At 34.0% G+C, this 23,937-nt stretch overlaps 2 protein-coding genes across 2 annotated transcripts; one reads left to right on the forward strand and one right to left on the reverse strand.

The window, feature by feature from the left end:
* The first annotated feature begins 220 nt into the window (after positions 1–220).
* LOC120077909 (UDP-glycosyltransferase 74G1-like) lies at positions 221–5,513 on the forward strand. The gene is made up of 3 exons (XM_039032011.2): positions 221–1,117; positions 2,464–2,733; positions 4,955–5,513. Exons 1-3 carry the CDS (start codon positions 446–448, stop codon positions 5,414–5,416), a joined length of 1,404 nt encoding a protein of 467 aa, XP_038887939.1. The 5' UTR covers positions 221–445; the 3' UTR covers positions 5,417–5,513.
* Positions 5,514–10,177: 4,664 nt separating this feature from the next.
* On the reverse strand, positions 10,178–13,259 carry LOC120078588 (Tetratricopeptide repeat (TPR)-like superfamily protein). Its single transcript, XM_039032874.2, has 2 exons — positions 10,601–13,259; positions 10,178–10,347 (listed from the first exon to the last, which is right to left on the reverse strand). The coding sequence occupies exon 1, from the start codon at positions 13,109–13,111 to the stop codon at positions 11,936–11,938; it is 1,176 nt and encodes a 391-aa protein (XP_038888802.1). The 5' UTR covers positions 13,112–13,259; the 3' UTR covers positions 10,178–10,347; positions 10,601–11,935.
* Positions 13,260–23,937: the final 10,678 nt, after the last annotated feature.

A 23,937-nucleotide genomic window follows, 5' to 3' on the forward strand; every position in this document is an offset into this window, starting at 1 on the left:
TGATTTTGAAGACATGTTTTGGAAAACTTTTACAAAATTCAAAAAACTAATTTAAATTAGTAGATAAATTTTTTTATGATTTTTAAACAAATTAACATGTCTATTAGTTATATTATAATTATATTAATGATATTTTATTATTTAATAATTATGTTTAGTGGAGTTTTGTTTTGTTTGGAGTGCTGAAACGATATAAGATGTGGTGGGGAGTTTTGGTCGAACTATGTTCAGGATAATGAACCTCAGTGGAAATATATCTGTATCTAGGAAACGTTCATACAAACTTTTCTTTTTCTACGCAATTGTGTTTACCCAAAAAAAAAAAAAAAGTGTGTCTAGAAATTTCTGTTTATTTGGCCATAAAGATATTTCATTTTATCCTATAAATAAACCGAGTGTCTGAAAGGGAGAGCAGGAAACGAAAAAAAGCTTGGGGACCATTTCCATGGCGGACGGGGAGGGGAAAACGGTCAATAATGGTAAAAGAGTTCATATCCTGGTGGTAACATACCCAGCTCAAGGCCACATAAATCCCCTTTTACAATTCTCCAAACGCCTCCACCACAAAGGCGCCGCGGTGACCTTCGTCATCACCAAATTCCTTCTCAAAAACAGCCCCGCCGCCGACCGCCCTCCGCCCTTCCCCGTCGAGACCATCTCCGACGACCATGACGCCGGCGGATTTCTCTCCGCCGTCTCTATCCCTGACTACCACGAACGCCTTGAGCGCGTCGGCTCGCAAACTCTCCGGGATCTGCTCCGGCGACTGGACGACGATGGCCGCCGCGTCGACGCCGTGTTATACGACGGATTTATGCCGTGGGTTTTGGAGGTGGGGAAGGAGTGGGGGGTGAAGACGGCGGTGTATTTCACACAGGCCTGCGCCGTGAACAACATTTATTTCCACGTTTATAGAGGAGAAATTAAGCTGCCGTTGGCGGCGGAGGAAGAGATTAAGATCGGCGGAATACCACCGCTGACGGCGGCGGATTTGCCATCCTTTGTGAAAGATGTGAAATCTTGTCCGGGGTTTTGGGATGTTGTGGTTAATCAGTTTCGGAACATTGAGGAAGCCGATTGGTTAATGTGCAATAGTTTCTACGAACAAGAAAAACAGGTTTGTGCCTAACTTACATTATCTTTTATTTTTAAAAAATGATTCCATATTTTTTAAATTACAGTATTACCCCTCAATTTTCATCAAAAATCGAGGATAAATGTTTTAAAATTTCAAACAAAAATTGAAACTTAAAACTCTATGACGATTATTAAAATGATGTTGGTGATTCCAATTTTCCTCCTGCATCACTAATGCACTATTTTATATCCTAATTTCTGTTAGAAAATTTAAATAATTTCTATTAGGGTATTAAAACGTTTATGAAAATTTAAGGTAGTAGCATCTTTTACATAAATGTTAAAATTTAAGTATGTTATTTTCTATTAAAAATTATATCCATATCTTTTCAATTATAAAATAAAGGGGAAATTACGAAAAACACTCTAAAGAATTATGGTAGTTGTAATTATATTCTCAAATTTTTAATTATAAAAATTGATGTATTTGTAATTTAATAATACCATCTAATTGAGGTGTAGAGGGTGATCATTCAATTACGTTTTAAATTTATTTGGGACCCATGAATTGATATGGTTACTGTTATTGTTATTGTTACAATATCAGTAGTATGAATATGACATATTTATTATTACCGTTATTGTTACTATTATAGTAATCATTTGTCCTTAACGATAAATGTGACATATTGAGTAAACATTATCAAAAGTAATTCCATCACATTTGTGATTGTGGCCAATTTCGATTGATCTATCAATAAAATCTCATTACGATTACAATAATTTTTATTACGAATTTGGCAAATGTAGCCTAAGTGTTAAAATTGGATTCTCAAACTATACTGTAGAAATTTTAACAATTGTTTTAGTTTGAGGGTTCCATTTTTATCATTAGAGGGTCGAATTTCTTATCATGGTAAAAAAGGTTAAATACTAGTTTGGTCTTGTACTTATGGTTTTGATTCATTTTTGTTTTTATACTTTTAACATTGGTTCATTTTGGTCCTTGTACTTTCAAAAAGTGGTCATTTGGGTTCCTTTATTTTCATTTTTAGTTCATTTTTAAATGATCAAACTCTTTGAAAGCCCAGGGCTTAAAAATAAATCAAAATTGAAAGTACAAAAACCAAAATGAATATTTTAAAAAGTATAAAGATCAAAATGAACAAAAATAAAAAGTACAAGGATTAAAGCAGTATTTAAATTTTAAAAAAATATATTTGGAGGATAATTTTTAAAGGTAAAAAAAAAAAAAAAAAAACCTTTAAACAAAATGTCCAAATTGTAAAACATGTATATTTTCTTTAAATTTTCATTTGAGATGAATTAGGAGGCCTTCCTTGAGTTAGCTCAATCTATTTCTTTGGTTTTGGGGTTGTTGTTTAGGTGTTGGAATGGATGGAGAAGAAATGGAGGATGAAGACAGTCGGACCGAACATACCGTCGATGTACGCCGACAGGCAAATAGACGACGATTGGGAGTACGGGTTCAACTTCTTCAAACCCGACGGCGAGGTTTGCCGAAAATGGCTCGACGGCCATCGGAAAGGGTCAGTGGTTTTCGTGGCGTTTGGGAGTTTTTCAGCTTTGAGCGTTGAGCAGATGGAGGAATTGGCTTGGGCTTTGGCACAAACCAATTCTTCCTTCTTGTGGGTGGTAAGTATTACATTAACCTTATGCAAATTTATCCAGTCATATCATTATAATTAAAAAAAAAAAACTTAGTGTAAAAAAATAATAATTAAAAAAAAGGTTAAAGTGCATGTTTGTTCCTAAATATTTAATTTTGCATATGATAGGTTTTTTATAAGTTTATAAACATTTTGTTTTATGTTTAATAGATATCGTATAAGATGTAGATCAAATATTATGTCTAGATGACAAAATTTAGATCACAAAAATGGCAGGATTTTTTGTTTTTTTGAGATTTTCAATGACATGTGAGGTAGAAATTCAAACTTGTTAGGCAAAAATATAATGCATTATTTATTTGGGTTAGGGTCATGTTGGTAATTGTCGTCTTGTCTTCTATATTATTAGTTTTGTCATACTTGTATGAACTTTTGAAAAAGCAAGAATAATGATATAAATAGAAAAACAAAATACCAAAAGTTTAAGGTAAAATGAAAAGTTTCAATCTGTCACAAATTGTGACCTCATTAATTTAAATTAATAATTTATAAATTGAAGACTATTTATAAATTTAACTATGATAAATTGTATTAAAATGCATGAAAATTGACAAATCAATGATGTCGGTTGTCTAAGCATTGATCCGGGACCAGTGTCAGTCAAATTATGTACATGGAACGATTGACTCAAAGTTAAGTTAATTTGGACTTACTAAAATAGATTGGGTCAAATTTAAATAAGAGGAAATTTTCACATATAAAAAAAATGTCAAACTATTTTTAAAAAATAGCAAAAAAAAAAAAAAAAACTTGATAGACACTAATTCTATTATTGTCTATCAGTGATAGATCTCTATCACTGATAGACTTCTATTAGCTTCTATCACCCTCTATCAAAAAACATTAAAAGTTTGTTATTTTGTATAAATAGTTTCCCTTATTTTTTCTGGTTTTAAAAATCCTCCCAAATAAAACCTATTAAAAAGATTTGATTAAGCTTAAAGTCTAAAAATTGCACTCAAAGTCAATCAAGCTTAAGCTTATACAAGATCTCCAAAAACTCCTTAAATAGAGAAGACCACACTTCATCTGAGTCCTCTAATATTTAGACATCCATTGAATAATCACCATTAACTTAAGGAATCAAAAGCTAGAGTCTTCAACTATAGTCTAACATAAGCTAGAGAATTTTAGGATCAATGTTCATAAGGTTCAAAGATTAAAAGACTTCAATACATTGATCTCTTCAAAATCTGCAAGTTGAAGATTCAATTGCCTCGATCTCAAGAACACGCCAAAGATTATTCTAAATCGATTAAAAAACTGAAGGATGATCCAAATAAATCAATAAAATCAACTTTATTTCCACGATTTGAATTTTATTGAAATCTTGTGTGAACAAATCGGTACGTCTAATGGGGCAACTTTTACCTTTCATCTCTTCCTCTCCAAGAAGACGTATGTGTAATATATTATATCAATTTATTGAAGTCTTCTGATCTTTAAATCTTCTAATTATTAAATCTTCTAGTTTTCTAGATTTTCCTAGACGTTAATCGAAGACTGATCTAGTTTTTTATTCCTTTGAGTGAATGGTGACGACTCAATGGATGTTTAAATATTGAATGCCTCTAACAAATGGTGGTCTTCTCTAAGTGTTGGGAGACCCTATACGGGTTGTGACTTGGGTTTGGTTGACTTTGAGACCAACTTTTGGGTTTAAGCTTAATCCAATCTTTTTTAATAGATTTTATTTTGGTAAATCAAATGATGCCACTTGTCTAAGTATTAATTCATCGATCAATGTCAGCCAGTCCGGTTGAATTATGCCATATGACATTTGGACTTAAAGCCAAGTTAGCTCGGGTATACTAAAATGGACTAGGCCAAATTTAAATGAAATTTAATTTGAGGATACATGTAAATTATAATTGATCTCAAATTTATAAATTAGTGGCGTGACAATTTATAATGGATCGAAATTTGTGAATCAATAACATAATTGTCCAAAATGTAAAGATATAAATAAAAAATATTATATATAAAGGTTAAAAGTTATGAGTTTGGTTCAAAGACTCGGTTAAATTGAGTGTACATTCTTAAAACCATTAAAATTATTCTGACACATATCTACAACCATTTAAAATTAATTTAATATAGTATGATTTATGAATTGATTTTGAAAAGATTAAAAACAAGTGTATGTGAAGAAAATTAGGGGTGAAGTTAATGGTAGGATTGGACAGGTACGGGCTTCAGAGGTTGCAAAGCTTCCACCGAAATTTGCAGAGGCGACGGCGGATAAAGGGCTAGTAGTTCCTTGGTGCCTTCAATTGGAAGTTTTATCTCACGAATCGATCGGTTGTTTTGTGACGCATTCCGGTTGGAATTCGACGCTCGAGGCTCTAACCATTGGTGTTCCCATGGTGGCTATGCCGCAGTGGACGGATCAAACCACCAATGCCAAGTTTGTAATGGATGTTTGGAGGACCGGAATTAGGGCTCTGCCCGACCGTACTGGAATAGTGCGGGGGACGACGATTGCAGATTGTATCTTGAAGATCATGGATGACGACGAAGGAAAGGAGATTCGGAGAAACGCCGCTATATGGGGAACGTTGGCAAGACAAGCGGTGGATCGCGGCGGAAGTTCCGATCGGAATATTGATGAGTTTCTTTCCCAACTGGCTTCTGATTTAAACATTTAGAAGAATATATCTATTATGTTACTAAACTTTTGAGAGGTGTAACAATTAAAATTCTAAATTTATAATTAAGTGAGCAATCAAATTATGAATTTTAAAATGATAATTGTACGTCGGGTTGATTGAGCTATGTTTGAATTTGTCGGAAAAATATTGTTTTATTTAGTTTGTTACTATGAGCCGTAATTTCAAGTCATATCAATTAAAGATATAGATATATCCAAAAAAAAAAATAATAATAAGATTAGAAGGACCAAATGGTTATTTTATAAAATTTAGAGGTTGTTTGAGGTGTTAAATTGGTTATGATAGCATGTCGTTATAATAGACTATTTTATTTTAAACTATAATAGTTATATTTTGAGTGTAGACTAAAATAATTTGAGTTATAAGTCTTTGTTTAGTGGAGAGTCTATTATTTTTTATTATACAAGTAATGGTACCTTTGAATATCATATATCGTTACATAAATTTATCAAATTTATTTCTTAATTTTTGCCTAACTCAATTGATTAAAACATATATCTGTGACAAAAATATTTAGGACACTATAATCCTTAAAATCGGGCTCTAAAACTTGCAAATCCATAAAATTTTGGCCCTAAAATTTGTCATTAGTTACATAATTATTCAAATGGATTGCTTTTTAATAAAATTTTTGTTTGTAATGGAATTTATTTTTTCTCTTCTATAGAGTAAATAAAAATCTCTCTACATCCTGTATTAATGGTCATTTTCTACCGTTAATAAACAAATTTTAACGTCCAATTTTTTTATATGTTAATTCTTAAAAAATTTAAGATACGAATATATTGAAGATATATTATTTTTTATATATATAATTTTTATGGTAATGCTTAATTAATTGTATAATACTTCTTTTAAGTTAGATTAAAGTAGATTTAATAAGAGAGTGAAAACTAAAAAAGAAAAAAAGAAATACAACATTGTCACATTATGGTTGAGCGACTAGGGTAGATAATAGTGAAGAAGATGAAGATTGAAGAATGAAATTGAGGATGAGGAAAGACGAGGTTTGAATCATGATTTAGATAGTGAGAAAGAAGATAATAATGAAGATTTGATTACCTTTAGGTTTTTTTTCTTTTAGGTTTTTCTATTTTTATTATTTTATTTTTAATCTACTTTGTTTTGGATTACTAGGTTTACGTAGACTTTTAAATAAAATAAGTTGTGGGTTGGGTTTCTTGAGTGGTTGGGCTTAAATTTGAAAAAAAAAAATGACATAGTGTAACGCCTTCATATATCTGAAAGGAGATACACGTGCTTGAAGCCGATATGTGCATTTGAAAAAAAATTTAAAAATAAAATACTTTAAATCACGTATCAAACATACATCTGTCATGTATTATCCATACCTAATACAGATTCTCGACAGAATTAGAAGTATTTGTGTCTCCTAGTTGTAGATTTATTTAATTTCATTCATTTTTCGTTTTTTTAAGAAAAACCAAAATGCCAACGGGGGAGGGAAGATACGTTTTTGTTCACAGGATTTTAGATTATGTTTTCATTTAGTCCATATGTTTCAATATATTACACAACTTAGTCTCATAAATATTTTATACACAAGTTTGTTTAATTTACTATTATCAAAATCATCGTACTAATGTCAATTTACTATTAAATAGTAGGAAAAATTACAAAAACCACCACCTATAGAGTTGGTTATAATGACATGGATGAACTTTCAATTTCATCGATGGGTGAATATTTGTGGTTTCTCCCTTCTCCTGTGGATCCTTCATTTTCATCTCTCTCATTGTCATCCTAAAACACAACCCTCAAGGCTAAGGGTGGTAGTACAATAGTTAAGCAACCAACAGGGGCCGAAGCTGTAGCTGGTCTGTTATGGGAATCCGCTATATCTGCTTCCTGATGGCGTTTGTGGTAGGCCAAGCTGTAAATCTACCAAAAAGATTAGAACCCAATTTGCCCGAAAACTCGATCGGGAATTGTGTCGGCTTCGTGACGAAGGGCCGGCAATTGCGGCGGAGTTAGAGCTGCAGAGTATAGTCAGAATGATCCAGATGGTCCGTATAATGGGGGGAAGAATTTCTGGTTGTGTAGTAGGTGGAGCAGATTTCAATTTTGTGAAGCGGATTTTGGGTGGGGATTTCCATGTTTTCTAGTTTCTTTTTTCTTGCTGATGGATACAAGAGATGGAAAGGGAATTGAAGCGCCGGTGAGCTTGAGTGAAGAAGACATGGTTGCGTTCCAATATGATGAGGATTTGCTTGCATTTGGCTCATTTTACGGCTGTAGGAGGGAGGGAGGGACATGATGAAGAGGGAGGATAGATAACAAAAGAAAAGAGGAAGAAATCACAAATCCCCGCAAATAAAAATTAATTTAATAAGAGGAACCGATTGCAATCGTTACTAAACGAAGAGGGAATAATTGATCAAATTGAAAGTTCATGAATATGATTCTAACCAGCCTCAGAGTTAAGGGATGGTTTTTACCATTTTTCCTAAAAGTACAATTAAACACTATGGACAGGTCAAAAGAGGTGATCAACAGAAAATAGTTATCAAAGCTAGTCATCGCCGAAATTAAGGGTTGGAGGTGGTCTCGCTATAGCAATTAAAGTTTGTTGTATAGGAGGTCGTTGGAAGTGATCATCGAAACTGATCACTAAAGGTAGTCTTTGATAATTGTCATATATGGTAAGTGTCATCGCTAATCTTCACTGGAGTTGGTCACACAAACTGATCGCTGGTGTTGGTCCCCAGAGGTGGTCATTGGAGTTGGTCACATAGATGGTCACCAAAGGTAATCGTTGAAATTGGCCGCTAGAAGTAGTTATCAGAACTAGTCGCATCGCATGGAGGTGGTCGTAGTCGAAATAAGGCGTCAGCTGGCCACCAAAAGTGATAACTATAATTGTTCGTCGAACGTCGAAATTGGTCATCAGGAGGTAGAGTTATTGTAAATATTTGTGTGAAAAAAATTGGTCATTTTAACCAAATGACCGTTTGGTTGGACAATTGTCTACATGAGAATTTGCACAGTCATCCAATTCTTATGTTTGTTTCATAATTTTTAACCATTCGTGAAATAAACTACTTTCAGGCATCTACATTTTAAGGGTTTTCTATTTCCTTCCAAAACGGTAGGTTTCTGTTTTCTACACTCCATTTGTTTCATTTTATATATAATTCCACTTTAAATATATTTAATTAATTAATATTAATTTCACGAAAAATAATATAAATATTGATTTTGATAAATTAATAATAATCTATTATAATATTTACTTAGCTCATTTTTATAATAAAAATTTTATTAGATAAATGTAATTTCTTTTTTGCCTAAATTATTAATTTATTAGCCAACAATATATTAAAAATATTTAATTAGTAAACTTGGATTATTTAAATTTAGTTAGTACAAAAATTTGTTTTTCAATGATAATAATTTATTACTCTATCATTTTTATTAATAATCAAATAATTATTTATTGAGTTTAATTTTAATTCATTAGGAACATATAATCGTTATTGATTATTTATAATCATTATTGATTATTTAATCAATTAACTATTTATTGTGATTAATTTTTATTATTTCATTCATTATTAGCATGTCATATTTTAAAACTTTTTCTAGTATTCTTTATTAATATATCATATTTTTATCTAATTTTTTTTTTACTAAAATTACTAATGTTGACTTAATTAATTATAAAAATGATTAAATATTAAATTTAATTAGTATGACATTCATTAAATATATTAATTGGTTTATTTTAATTATAAATTGCTCAATTTTCAAATAGTTATAATTAAAATTATTATTGATTCATAATTAATTATTTCTTTATCGATAAATTCAACAACGGTTTATTGTATAATTTATTAATCTATTATAATTATATAGGATTTTCATACTTAATTTCATAAATTAAATACGAACATCATGATAGCATTCATATACACAACTAAACATCATATTCTCAGACTTCCCTTATTCCCAGACATTTATAAAATCTTAAACCAAACAATCCCCAAGGGGACATTTGGGACGTTGAGTTAATTATTATGATAAAATCATTAAGTTATAAAAGTTAATGTTGGGGTAGGGGTGTTCATATAACTAAACAACCCGAACAACCTAAACTACCCAACTCAAAATGTAAGGATTGAGTTGGATTAGTTTTGTTCTTGGGTTGGTTTAAGTTGAGCTTGGTTGGGTTATGTAGTTGGTTGACTAAAAAGAATTTGAATTGACTCAACCCAATCCGAATTTTGTAGTATATATATATATATATATTTTTTAAGGTATTGTAATTAAAGTGTGGGGTGGGGGATTGAACATCAAACCATGAGATTAATAGTATGAACACTGTGCCAATTAAACTACACGCTTTTCTTTTAAAATTGCTATAATATTTGTATTTGTCTAAGGTTTGCAATAAAATCATAGATATTTGGTATTTAGTGTTTGAATTTTATGAGATTTTAGTTATTAATCATGTGTAGTATATAAATTTATATTTTTTAATTAAAAAGAAAAAATAAGTTATAATCCGACAATCCAACCCAATCCGAATTTTAAGGGTTGAGTTGGAGACTTTATTTCGGTCCTTTGGGTTACCCATTCAACCAACTCGAATTTTCGAGTTAGTCCAAAAAATATCCCCAACCCAACCCAACTCATGTACACCCTTACTATTTTTGTTTGAGTAGAAAATAGTCTGTAGTAAAGAAAGAAAAGAGTGGATGAGTGTAAAATAGTAAATTTTGTAGCAAAGAGAATTTTGAAATAATATTTACTTAATTATAGATTATAAATAGTCGTACACAATATTATATATTATATTTGGTATTACAAACATAGAGTAAGACTATAATAATCCACTCCAACTTTAATTGGTACACCAAACGACCCTTAAGTTGTCAATAAATCTCCTATAGCAAAACAATGATTAAAATTGTTAGAAAAAAACCTTCCATTACTATAAAAAAAAAAATAAATAGAAAATAATTTAGAAATTAAAAGAAAGCAATAAAATTTAGAATACAAGAACTAACGTGGCAAACAGACAAAAATCACGAACAAATTTAAGGGCTCAATTACCATTTAGAGGAAAAAATAGGATGGAAAAAAAAATAATAAATAAAGAACAAACAAGATGCCAAATTCCAAAAGTAAGAAGCCTACCATTACCAACCCACTTGAATTCTCCAGTGAGTGAACCAGTCAACAACAATGGCGGTCTTCTTCCTTGAAGATGAGCAAAAATGGTGACTCTGCGACTACCCCCTTGTTCAGCCAATCTTTTCTTGAAGAACCCCATCTTCCGCTGTCCCAAACCGTGCTGGTGCTGGAATTATAAGGCTCTAGTTCGACGTAATTCCCCGTTCTTTCTTATTCTAAAGATGTTGCAAACACCAAAGATGCAAGGAGAGAATTTTGTTGTGGATGCACCACCATACATCAAATCCAATATTGAAATAACAAGAGCAGAGAATCAACATTGATGTCTCTATAACACTTCCCAAATGGCTCGTTTCGGATTCCGAATGTGAACTGATTTCAGTTTGAATTGTTAGCAAAAGAAATGGCACTAGCTTTCAGCTCGGTTCTGTTCGAATTCGCTTTCTTTAGTTTAGAAGAAAGCACATATAATCCAACCGTCCAAGAGTTGCAGAAGCCAATGTATGAACCATTAATAGATGTGCAGGGTGAGCCTTCCATTATGTAACGTCCACCTACAAGGGCTTGAGAGTTCTACGAGCATCCATAACCAGTAAACTCAATGCGTAGTCCGTTTGAGCTTGACCAAAGAAGTAACTATCCATGCATTTCGCATATAAACAAAAGCTAATAGATCCTGAAATCTTCAAGGTTCAGTCAGAAAGTACATTCCAGCATTTAGAAGACTTACTCAAGACCTAATCCTTAATAGATCCTCTAACAACTATAGGGTGAACCTTCCATTACAAAACCTCCAGCTACCAGAGCTTAAGAGTTCTACGAGCATCGATAACTGGTCAAGTTAACGCTTAGTCCATTTGAGCTAGAATAGTGGAGTCACTTTCTTCAACATTTCGCTTCTAAACAAGCTAATAGATCCTGAAATCCTCAAGGTTCAGTCATAAAACAATATTCCAGCATTTAGAAGACTTGCTCAAGATCTAATCCTCCATAGATCCTTACAAGTGCAGGGTAAACCTTCCATTATACAAAACCTCCAGCTACCAGAGGTTAAGAGTTCTACGAGTATCAATAACCGGTTGAATCAACGCTTGAGCTAGAATAATGAAGTCATTCTCTTCAACATTGCGCTTCTAAACAACCTAATAGATCCTAAAATCTTCAAGGTTCAGTAACAAAATTCATTCCATCATTCAGAAGACCAGCATAGGAGCAAGATCAGTAAACTCAAGATCTAATCCTAAATGGTTAACCAGCATAGGAGCGAGCTATATCCATAAATCTAGTCCGGCAAAACAAATAAATTCAATGGAATAGGCTGAGAAAAATCCTCATAAACTAATCTCTACCAACAATGTGTAGTCCATTTAAAAGAATCTTGAATGTCTTCTGATTCATCAGTTTATCCCTCTTCCTCAATTCATCAAGCAAATCGAATGCTTCGCTATCCCGTCCTTCCCGACATAATCCTTCTAACAGAGTTCGGTAAGTAAGCAAATCCGGTGCCATGGAATTACTCAACATGTCAAAACAAATCTCAATAGCTTCCTCAAATCTGCGTTCCATTGCTAGACTACAAATCAAAATCATATAAGTACTGCTGCTAGGAAGCAGTCGTTTAACTCTCATTTCCTTGTAAAATTCCAACCCTTGTCCAACTCTTCCTTTCTCACACAACCCTTTTGCAATGTAGCCATAAGTATACGCATTTGGTTCGCAACCATACAACCCCATTTCCCGAAAAACCCGAATCGCTTCATCAACTTCAAGACACTTAGAATAAGCTTTAATGATCATATTCAACACAAAAGTATCAGGAATCACACCAGAGGATTTCATTTGCTTCGTTAACGACCGAACCGAATGTAAATACACATAACAAACATTCAACTTATTGAATCTCCTAAGCAGTGAATTGAACAGCATTGCATAAGTTTCAAGGGTAGGTTTACAGTCATCAGATTTCCACATTTTCTTGTACACATCAAAAGCTCGATTAAACAGAAATTTCCGACTACAGCAAAACCTAATCACAGAATTGTACAGCGGCACACTCATTTCACAAGCACCAGCAAGTACCTCTTCGACTAGGGTTTCAGCGAGGTGGTATCTCCGGCGGGAAATTAGGATCTTAATGATTGTTAGATAGGTTAAATCGTTGTGTTTGTAGCCACGTTGTTGCGCCGTCCACCGGAAAAGGTCGAGGGCGAGATCGGGGTCGGATTGGGCTTGCAGAGCCTCGTTGACGTCGGAAGGGGAGAATCCAGGCTTGAGCTTCTGGACCCATGTTTCAAATTGCTTCTCAAGAGGAGTTTGGCTTCGAATTTTTGGGATTGGGAGATTGAGATTGTCGGAGTTTTGAGAAGGGATAACGGTGGATGATGGTGGCGAGCAAAGAAAACGGCGGTGGAGATGGGATGGAAGAATGGGGTTGAGAAGTGATTGAAATGGTGATGAAAAGGGATGGCGTCTGCGGGAAGCTGAGAGGATCGGGCGGAGGAATTTTCCGAGCATGGTCTGACGGCGGTGCCGGTGCCGGTGTTTGAAGCTGCAGGGAAAATGGAGGGTCGGATCGTGATTTTTCTGTTAATTGAGAGATTTAAAGGGCTGAAAATGGAAAAAGATTGGGTTTTGATCCATTACAAATGATGGCCTATGGATTGGATTGAGGTAGGATTATTAAGCTCAGCATTTTTCATAACCTAACCTAATTTAACTCAACCCAAATACTTCTCAAAGTTTATATGAGAAATTTCGTTTCAATAGTTATTTATCATGATTATTTAAAAGTAAATTTATAGGCTTGAATAGAACATTGAGTTTATGTCGGTAATCCTACTTTCACATGGGATTATGTTCGAGAGAATAACTACTTAGATGTATTCCCACATTCTAAAGATTAGATCACTTTTTATAGGTAAATTGAATCTTTATACTCAAAATCCTTATACAAATAATCATTTATTTGGTTAGCACCCTTTTGAAGTAGGTCACTAAGGAATAGTCCAATACATGTCCTTGAGTCGTTTTTAAGTGAGTTTAAGATATTTTTCGAATGAAGTAGGTCATTTGTAGGAAAATTGTAAAAAATAACCCTAAAATGTTTTCATCTTTCACAACTAACACCCTTTTGAAGAACTCGTTGAAATCATTTCTCCCAATTTTTCATGACTAGGGATAGCGAAATTCCCCACGAATCCCTAACCCAAACGGGATGGGGAATCTTCGATTTGATTGGGTATGGGGGTAAAACCAAGGATTTAATTAGTTCCCCGATTGGGAATGAGGAGGGGACCCCCACCCCGTCTCAAGTATTTGTTTATTTTTATTTTTTTAATATAATAACGTGACATCCCAAAATTTTATGTAATTTAAATCCAAGTATATTGTAGTATTTGAGGGTTATTATAGATTTGGAGGTTAAACTGAAATATTGTGTAGAGATAATTCAATTCTAAAATTTGTTCGATAAAGAGTTTTGAAATTTTAATTTAATTTAAGGAGAATTTAGGATTTTTTTCAATTTTAATTTAATTTTAAAAATTGAATTAAAATTGGGAGATTTAGATTCTTGTTTATAATTTGGAAGACGAAAATTAAATTATATCAATTGAATAGGGTAATTGATTTAAATCTATTTTCCCAAAAGAATTTGGGAGTTTAATTTAAAAGATTTGGGAATTTGGAATTGGAGAAGGAAAACGAAAGGGTTGAAGTTGTTATAAATATATTTATATTAGTTAAGGGTAAGGTTAAGTGAGAATTAAAAAGAAAAAAAAAAAAAGAAAAAGAAGAAAATTTCTTTATTCTCTCCTGCGTGCGCTGTATCAGACCCCCCTTGGTCACTTTTTTCTTTTGCAAAACCCTAGTCGATTGAGGTTTCGGCCGCTGCTCAAGCCAGCCGCCACTCGCGCCCCACACTGGATCTCCAGCCATTCGTTTCCGTCAGAAGCCTCCGTCAGCGCCGCCGACTCCAGGCGCAGCTACCATCCATGCGGAACCTTCGAGCCCGCCGTCCATGCGTCTTAGCCTAGATCCACTAGTGTCGTGCCTTCCTCTATCTCCATCGAAGCCGCGTCGGGTATATGATACTTTATTTTAACCACGTTTCTTCCTAAAAGTGAAGATCAATAACAAGGTATGGAGAGGGTATTTATAGTAATTGAGAGTGGGACGTCTGACAACACATCCCCAGAAATGGATAAATGGATAAGGTTGTTTTAGTCAAATGTTGCTTCATCTCCCAATAAAGATTCGACTTTTGAAACTAAGTTTGTACTTCTTCTTCCATACCAAAAAGCACCAAAAAATGGAAGAAGGGAAGACAACCCGTCAGGGTTGACAAAGGAAAATGGTTGTTCTTCATTTTAGGGAATTAGTGAGATGACGATGCGGGTTGGAACCGAGCATGTCATCTCAATGGGAGGTCTTTCTTGTATTAAAAGATGTATTTGTAGTTCTTAGTTTTGAAATGAACTTAGTTTTGTAAAGGGCTTGTTAGAACAATCTTGTCAAATTAACTTTTCTTTTAATAAAGTGTTTATTACAAAGAATGGTATTGATGTTTGTTCTGCAAAACTGTTTTGGAAAATAATTGTATGTGCTAAGGCCGTTAGTAACAAATGCCCTCCATAACATAAAGAGTTTAAAACGGTTGTAACTCAACTAAAAGGCTTAGAATTTCTTCTAAGGAAAATGCTCAACTTTGACAACTAATACTAGGACACATCAATCTCAATTGACCTTTTACTTGAAAAGGTCATAGGGTCAAAGAACTTAGTACCTTTTACTTGAAAAGGTCATAGGGTCAAAGAACTTAGTACTGAAGCTCCAATGCTAAAAGCTAAGGGAGGTTATGAATATTTCATCACTTTTACCGATGATTATTCAAGATATGGGTACGTTTAACATAAATCTGAATCTTTTGAAAAGTTCAAAAAATTTAAGGCTGAAGTTGAAAATGCATTAAATAGAACGATTAAAATATTTCGATCTGATTGAGGTGAAGAGTTTATGGATTTAACTTTCCAAAACTATATGATAGAACATGGAATAGTATCCCAACTCTAAACACCTAGTAGATCTTAGTAAAATGGTGCATCAGAGAGGAGAAATCGAACCTTGTGGGACATGGTTTGATTGAGTTACGCTTCCTTACCTGACTTGTTTTAGGGTTATGTAGTGGAAACTGCAACATACATCCTAAACTGCAGCATACATCCTGAACTGCGTTCCCTCCAAAAGTATTGCCAGAACACCTTTGGAGTTATGGAATGGCCGTAAAGCTAGTTTAAGTCATTTCAAAATCAAGGGTTGCCCAGTACATGTACTCGAGGCTAATTCTAAGAAATTGGAACCACGTTGAAGGTTATGTTTATTTGTAGGCTACCCTAAAGGAATGAGAGGTGTTTATTCCTTTTGATCCTAAAGAGAACAAAGTATTTGTAACGACAAATGCTAATTTTCTTGAGGAATACCACATAAGGGAGAACGAGCCCATAAGTAAGATTGTGTTGAATGAGATTTCCAACCAAACTACTGAACAACAAAAGTTGTTGAAGAACCTTGTACCTCAACAAGAGTTGTTGAAGTAGGTTCATCTAGTAAGTCAAATCCACCTCAAGTGTTGAGGTGTTGAGGGAACCTTGACGTAGTGGAAGGGTTGCGAACCTACCTATTCGCTATATGGGTTTAACTGAAATCCTAGTTATGATAACTGATGGCGAAGTTAAGAATCAATTGTCTTACAAGAAGACAATGGAAGATATTGACAGAGATGAATGGATCAAAGTCATGATCTCAAAATGGAGTCTGTGTACTTCAATTTAGTATAGGGCCTTGTAGATCAACCTGATGAGGTTAAACGTATATGTTGTAAATGGATCTACAAGAGGAAACGGGGTGCTGATGGGAAGGTGCAAACCTTCAAGGCTAGACTGGTGGCAAAAGCTTATACCCAGGTAGAGAGAGTCGATTATGAGGAGACTTACTCGCCTGTTGCCATGCTAAAGTCTATCCGGATCCTCCTATCCATTGCCTCATATTATGACTATGAGATTCGGCAAATGGATGTCAAGACTACTTTTCTTAATGACAATCTTGAGGAGACCATTTATATGGTACAACCAGAGGGATTCATAATCCAAGGTCAAGAGCAAAAAGTTTGCAAGTTTAATCGATCCATTTATGGACTGAAACAAGCATCTCGATCTTAGAACATAAGATTTTATACTGCAATCCAATCTTATGGCTTTGATCAAAACGTTGATAAGTCTTGTGTATACAAGAAAATCATCAACAATTAAGTAGTTTTTCTAGTATTGTATGTAGATGATATCCTACTCATTAGGAATGATGTAGGTTTACTGACTACAGTTAAGAACTGGCTAGCGACCCAATTCCAAATGAAATATTTGGGAGAGGCTCAGTTTGTTCTAGGTATTCAAATCTTTCGAGATCAAAAGAACAAAATGCTAGAACTATCTCAGGCGTCGTATATTGATAAGATGCTTGTCAAATATTCGATGTAAAACTCCAAGAGGGGCTTATTGCCTTTCAGGCACGGAGTAACATTGTCTAAGGAACAATGTCTTAAAACACCTCAAGAGGTTGAAGAGATGAGCCGGATCCACTATGCATCTGTCTTAGGCAGCTTGGTGTATTCGATGTTATGTACTAGACCTGATATCTGCTATGCGGTGGGGAAACTCAGTAGATATCAATCTAATCTAGAATTAGATCACTAGACAGCCGTTAAGAACATTCTTAAGTATCTATGGAGAACGAGGGACTACATGCTTGTGTATGGTTCTAAGGATTTGATCCTTACGGGATACACGGACTCTGATTTTTAGATTGATAAGGATTCTAGGAAATCCACATCAGGATCAGTATTCGCTCTTAACAGAGAGACAATAGTTTAACAAACCACCAAGCAGGGGTGCATCACTGACTTCACCATGGAGGCTAAGTATGTAGTGACTTGTGAAGCTGCTAAGAAAATCGTTTGGCTCAGGAAATTCTTGATTGATCTGAAAGTTGTTTCAAATATGTCAAAACTCATCACTCTTTATTGTGATAATAGTGGTCCTGTGGCTAATTCCCGAGAGCTTAGAAGTCATAAGCGTGACAAGCATATAGAGCGAAAGTATCATCTCATCCGAGAGATATTGCATCGAGGGGGACGTGATTGTCATGCAGATAACTTCGGAGTACAACGCTGCTGATTCGTTTACAAAGTCCTTTACGGCTACAATGTTTGAGGGTCACCTGCAAAGCATGGGTCTATGGGACAGGCCACGTCTGGACTAGGGCAAGTATGAGATATTGTATTGGGCGCGTGTTATGCCCTAGTTTATTATTTGTGTACTTTGTATTTTCATTATATTGTACACCTCATTAGCTTTAGGTCAAGTGGAAAATTGTTGGAGTTGATTTCCTAAATCTCGTAGGGTTCTATAGTTTGTAAACATTGTATGAACAAACTCATTTTGTTTTTAATAAAATATTTGATATTGTATTCATTGTCTATAAAATATGTGATATTTTAGTTGTATTAACCACAAACCAATAAACTAACATCCAAGGTTATCTTTGTAACTTAAACATGTATGTGGAGACATACGGGTGGATCATGTTTAAGTGATAACTTAAATTGTCTATAGTAGATGGATAAGGTTGGGCACCTTATCCTGATGATACTACGAGTATGACCCATATTGTAGGTATTACAATTATTGTAAAGTACTACAAATGATCTGATCCTGATCATTCATGTATTAGATATGCGAGCGAGGATATTCTATACAAAGGAGTTTGTATAAGATCGGACCACAAAATGTTTAGTCTCATTATATAACGTCGTTCATAATAGAGACTTATATTTCACCAGGATGACCATAGTAACATGACCTGAATCCTGGGTGAGTTGTGAACTTCTGCCTATGAGTGCAGTCCTTTGATTTGTATGAGTGAGAGTAGTCAGATCGCCGACTCACAAGTTTACCATTTTGGGGATTTGTCTGACTAGGGAACTAGGAACACATCTACACAAGGGCTGATTCCAGGTCCTGAATAATGTGGCACCACACCCTCCCCTAGCCCGAGAGGGGTTTAATCATTATAGGACTATGATCTATTGTTCATTAAAATGATCGGTGGTACTTAAGGAGTTAGATGTAACTATAGGGGCAAAACAGTCATTTGGCCTAGTTGTACTTACGAGTAATTTGTGAAAGGTCATCGTACTGTTGATTGGTTATATCTAATGGACACAGAAATATATTTGTAGTGTGAAGAGTGCGGCTGTCGGTCTTTAATGGACACAGAAATATAGGGAATTATGTCTTTATGTGTAATGACCCGACCCCCTAGGACTTAAGTTAGGCCGTTACTAAATATATGCATTCATGGAACTTAAAACGACACTCTGTTATGGTGAAATAAATGCTAATTAAATAAGGTAAGTTCAAAAGACTTTCATTAAATTCAAACATTAAAAACAACAGTAGGGTACCCATAAATCATAAGTGATAATAAATAAGTCTGAAAACGATTCTTAATAGTAAGTTTTAAACATCAAAACTGAAAGTTAAGAAAAACATGAAAAGAAATCTAAATCTCATGAGCAGAAGCATAAAACTAGTCCCAATGGCTCGATCACGAATTCCGCTTGTCCGTCGCCGGTGCATCTCTACCTTTACCTGAAACAACAACATGAGAAAGAATGAGTATAAAATACTCAGTAAGTAACCCCACTACTGGGGTCAGGTTAGGCATCTATGTTCTCTAGATGCCTACCACTGGTGGAACATATAAATTGTCCTAGTCCTCATGGGACACATACATACATGAAAAACCGAGTTCTATCCTATTGTAGCTAAATATGCCCACTACCTTTGGTGAATCCCGAAGGAAACACAATAACTGGTGAATCTCGAAGGAAACACAATAACTGGTGAATCTCGAAGGAAACACAATAACTGGTGAATCCCGAAAGAAACACAAACTGGTGAATTCCGAAGGAGACACAATGTCTGGTGAATCCCGAAGGAAACACAAACTAGTAAATCTCGAAGGAAACACAATATTTAGTGAATCCTGAAGGAAACACAAACTAGTGAATCCTGAAGAAGACACAATAACTGGTGAATCCCGAAGGAAACACAAACTGGTGAATCCCGAAGGAAACACAAACTGGTGAATCCCGAAGAAAACACAAACTGGTGAATCCCAAAGGAAACACAATATCTGGTGAATCTCGAAGGAAACACAAACTGGTGAATACCGAAGGAAACAAAAACTGGTAGGCATTCTAATTAATCAGTAAAATCACAATCATAAGTTTGACACCATAATTATCACAATATGGTTCTATGACATACATATATGCCTCAACATCATGGCTCTATAACATACACACATGCCTCAGTATCCACAGATCACATACAACCTCATGAAATCAAATATCATCTCATGCTAGCATTCAAGTATCTATGTGCACAGATACATCTTTCAGATCCTCAAGCAAGAACATACATCGGTTATACTAAACTATCAGTTCATCATGTTGTCATTCTACCATAACATTCATCCATCATGCTAGCATACATCCAGTACCTGGCCCGTGGGAAGTTCCAGTAGTAAGATTACTTACTCCAAAGTCATATTCAGATATTAATCCAAGCTAATGATCTCCAACCAAATAAGTCCTGAATTGAGTCCCCCAAACGAAACTTGATCAACAGACACTCGCAGGATTTCGACTCCAAAATCTCCTCTTAGCATATTTTAAAAATTAAAGGATGACGACTTAGAACCTTCAAAATACAAACTACTTGCCGAACGAACTTGAATCCGTTGGACAGCACGTTGCGCACTCTGAAGTACTCCAATCTTGGATCAATTTTCTGCAAAACGAAAAATGGTCTCTAACTTGATGGTCAATGCCTCAAAACTTCCAAATCTTGAATCCAAGGTTTTTCTCAAGATTTCGGCAAAGATCGGACAATGGCGGTTGATGGCGTGTCGGCTCATGGCTACCATAGATAGACAGTGGGTGTTGCTTTCGGACGACATAATTGTTTAGGTTAGCGGCTGGTAGTGAGGGTCTTGCATGAGGAGGGTTTGCGAGAGTGAGAGAGAAGGGGAATTTCTAGTTTTACAGATTTTATTTAGCAGAGATTACGAACAAACCAAAGCTTCAAACAACGATCCAACCGTTCAAAATGATATTCTATATGTCTTGAACAGACTGACCAAATTTGAGCACGATTCAACGGTTCAAACTCCAGAAATCGACAATTTTGTGGAAGCTATCGCTGAAAAATCGAATTGCTTTCTCCCAATTTTTGGCCTCTTTTCACTCTCATTTTATTTCGAAAAAAAAAAATCTCAATTCCTTTATTTTTTTCAAAATTTGAAAATATAAATAAAATATTTTATCACAATAACTCTAAAATCTCCAAAGATTCTATTAAATTTATAAATCAATTAACTTTTCAAATTATCTTAATTTAGGCTTCAAAAACCAAAATTAAAGGCATAAGATTCATTAATTTGATACAAATTAAATCCTTCCAAATATTTAAATCAATTCAAAACTACATGAAATTAATTATCTCTTTTTTTAAAAAAATTAAGTTGGCCCTAAAATCCAAAATCAAAGGAAGCAAAATTCAATATTTTCAAGATAATCAGTTCGAATATCTAATCAATTAAATTCAATTTAACTAATAAAAAATTTTCAATTATTTTAATTTAATCCCAATTTTCCAAATGAAAAGGAAATTTAAACTCACTAATTTTAGATAATTAACTTAAATTTTCCTGAAATTAGGATGTTATATCATGATTTTAAATTTAGTAAATTGGTGGATTTAGAAAATTTTCAGTTTTGATTTTATTCTTTTACATTGGTTGTCTTGGACCATGTCTTAAGATTTGGAAAAGATTACCTAGAATCTTGGTCTTCATCGTAGGTGAGATTCCACGGAGAAAGTCAAACAATTGATAGTTTGGATGTGTGATGAGAAGAAGTGAAAATTTAATTTGAATCTTAGGGTCGACCTCGACTAGGAAGGACAGAGAAAGATATTTTAACAAATTGTAAAAAATGGTGCCAATTCTTAAAGAAGAAAAAAAATTGAAGGTAATTTCTGACAATTTATCGCATTTGTGAGTCTATTTGAGGCTTTTTGTGTTTTGCAGGAAAATGCCCAGATGCATGATGCCACTTATCGTTCCCTGAACCAAGTCTGCACAGACTTCACGAGGCTTCACCTGCCGTTGGTTTTTGGGTCTCCAGTTGTTTCTTGATTCTGATTTCAAATAAGGCTATTGGGAACAAGGATTTTGGTCTTCACCCAACTACTTTGAATCTATAAAAAGGCTGAGGAATCTTCAAGGAATGATTGAATACATGCTTTGGAAGAAAAACCCACGAAATAACCTTTAATCTCCTCAAGAACGAAAGTTCTTTTTAATAGTAGGCTCCTTTAGGTTACTCCTACCTGTGAGGACGTGTTGTAGAGTGTGATTTACCTTTGAGAAATGTTGAATCCATCCTAGAGAGCACCCGAGTTTGTAGGTTTGATTCAAAGATTTTATTTCCTTTTTTTTCCAACTTGATTATTTCCTTTGGTTCCTTCTTTAATTCTAGTCATTTTTTGATTTATTGTAATCCATGCAATTCAATTCAATGACATTTTATTCATTATCATTTACTCATGGGCTAATTTTTCAAAAGGATTCAACAATGTGGATACATCAAGGATAATATGGCTTAAGTCAATGTAAATGCATCACTTTGCATCTTCATTTTCTATTTCTTTTGTTCAATTATTGATATCTTTCTAGATTGAATTGACCCTTTGAGTTAGCATGCTAGTGAAGTCTTAATACTAAGAAGGTTAAGATATAAAGGAAACTCACAAAAGAATATTAAACTTATCACGCAATCTTAGACATAAAGCACACCATAGGATTAAGAGATTGCATGAATTCACCTGAGATTCAAGTAGTTATAAAGATATGATACTAATTCTTTAGTCTCTTGAAAGAACTAGCGAAAAAAGACTAATAAGAGTTGTTCTCAATTCATTGGATTGTGATGTGGTCGCATATCCTAAGACAAAGTTTGAAACTTGATCTATAATTCTTATTTATATTTACAGTTGACCTTTAATATTAGCAACGAAATCCTAAATTTACTTATTTTGTAATTACCCATTTGTCTTGAAAATTATGTCTTAAAACAAATTGAACTGTTCACTAGTTTCTGAAAAACGATACTTGGAATACTCCAAGTTTATTACTTTGTGACATTGTATGTTTGCACTTGTCCTTAATCATCTATTAAAACATCATCCATATACATTTTGGTCATCAATTACACACTCAATTTATCTTTTGACCATTTTATACAGTAAAATAGTTTATTGGTCATTTATTTACATATTTAAATGGGCAAAGTACACTTTTGATCCTAAAGTTTGGTGTTGATGTTTATATGATTATTGAAGTTCAAAACATACTTCCGATGAAAATGGATTTAAATAGTTACTAAATTTTTTTTTTTTTTTTTTTTGATTAAATAGAGATGGGGGATTCGAACCACAATCTCTTGTATGCTAATACATCTATATATATCAATTGAGTTATGTTCACTTTAACTTATGTTAAGTTAAGTTAACTGTTAATTGACTAACGAACAAAATAACATGGTATTGATGAGTATGTGATTTTTAAATGACATGGCAATATTTAGTAAATTTATATTGCTTTTATCATATGTGGCATTCTTGTTTTCTTCTTTCTCTTTATTTTCTCCACCTACTCTCCCTCTTCCCTCTCCTTTCTTCATCGTTATAGACCCATATGAAAATTAAGGGTATTCCTCTGGTTATTTATTTATTTATTTGTGTTTTTCCTAAATTAGTTTTGTTCCAACAGAGATTTAAAATGTTGATTGACAAAAATATCGAGATCATTTATATGGTACAACCCCAGGGATTCATAATCCAATGTCAAGAGTAAAAGGTTTGCAAGCTTAATCGGTCCATTTATGGACTGAAACAAGTATCTCGATCTTGGACTATAAGGTTCGATACTGCGATCAAATCTTATGGCTTTGATCAAAAGTTGACGAGTCTTGTGTATACAAGAAAATCATCAACAGTTCAGTAGTTTTTCTAGTATTGTATGTAGATGATATCGTATTCATTGGGAATGATGTAGGTTTACTGACTACAGTTAAGAACTGGCTAGCGACCTGATTCCAAATGAAAGATTTGGGAAAGGCTTAGTTTGTTCTGGGTATTCAGATCTTTCGAGATCGAAAG

The sequence above is a fragment of the Benincasa hispida genome, chromosome 5 (genome assembly GCF_027475165.1).
Source record: "Benincasa hispida cultivar pf3 chromosome 5, pf3_genome.v1.1, whole genome shotgun sequence".
NCBI lineage: Eukaryota > Viridiplantae > Streptophyta > Magnoliopsida > Cucurbitales > Cucurbitaceae > Benincasa > Benincasa hispida.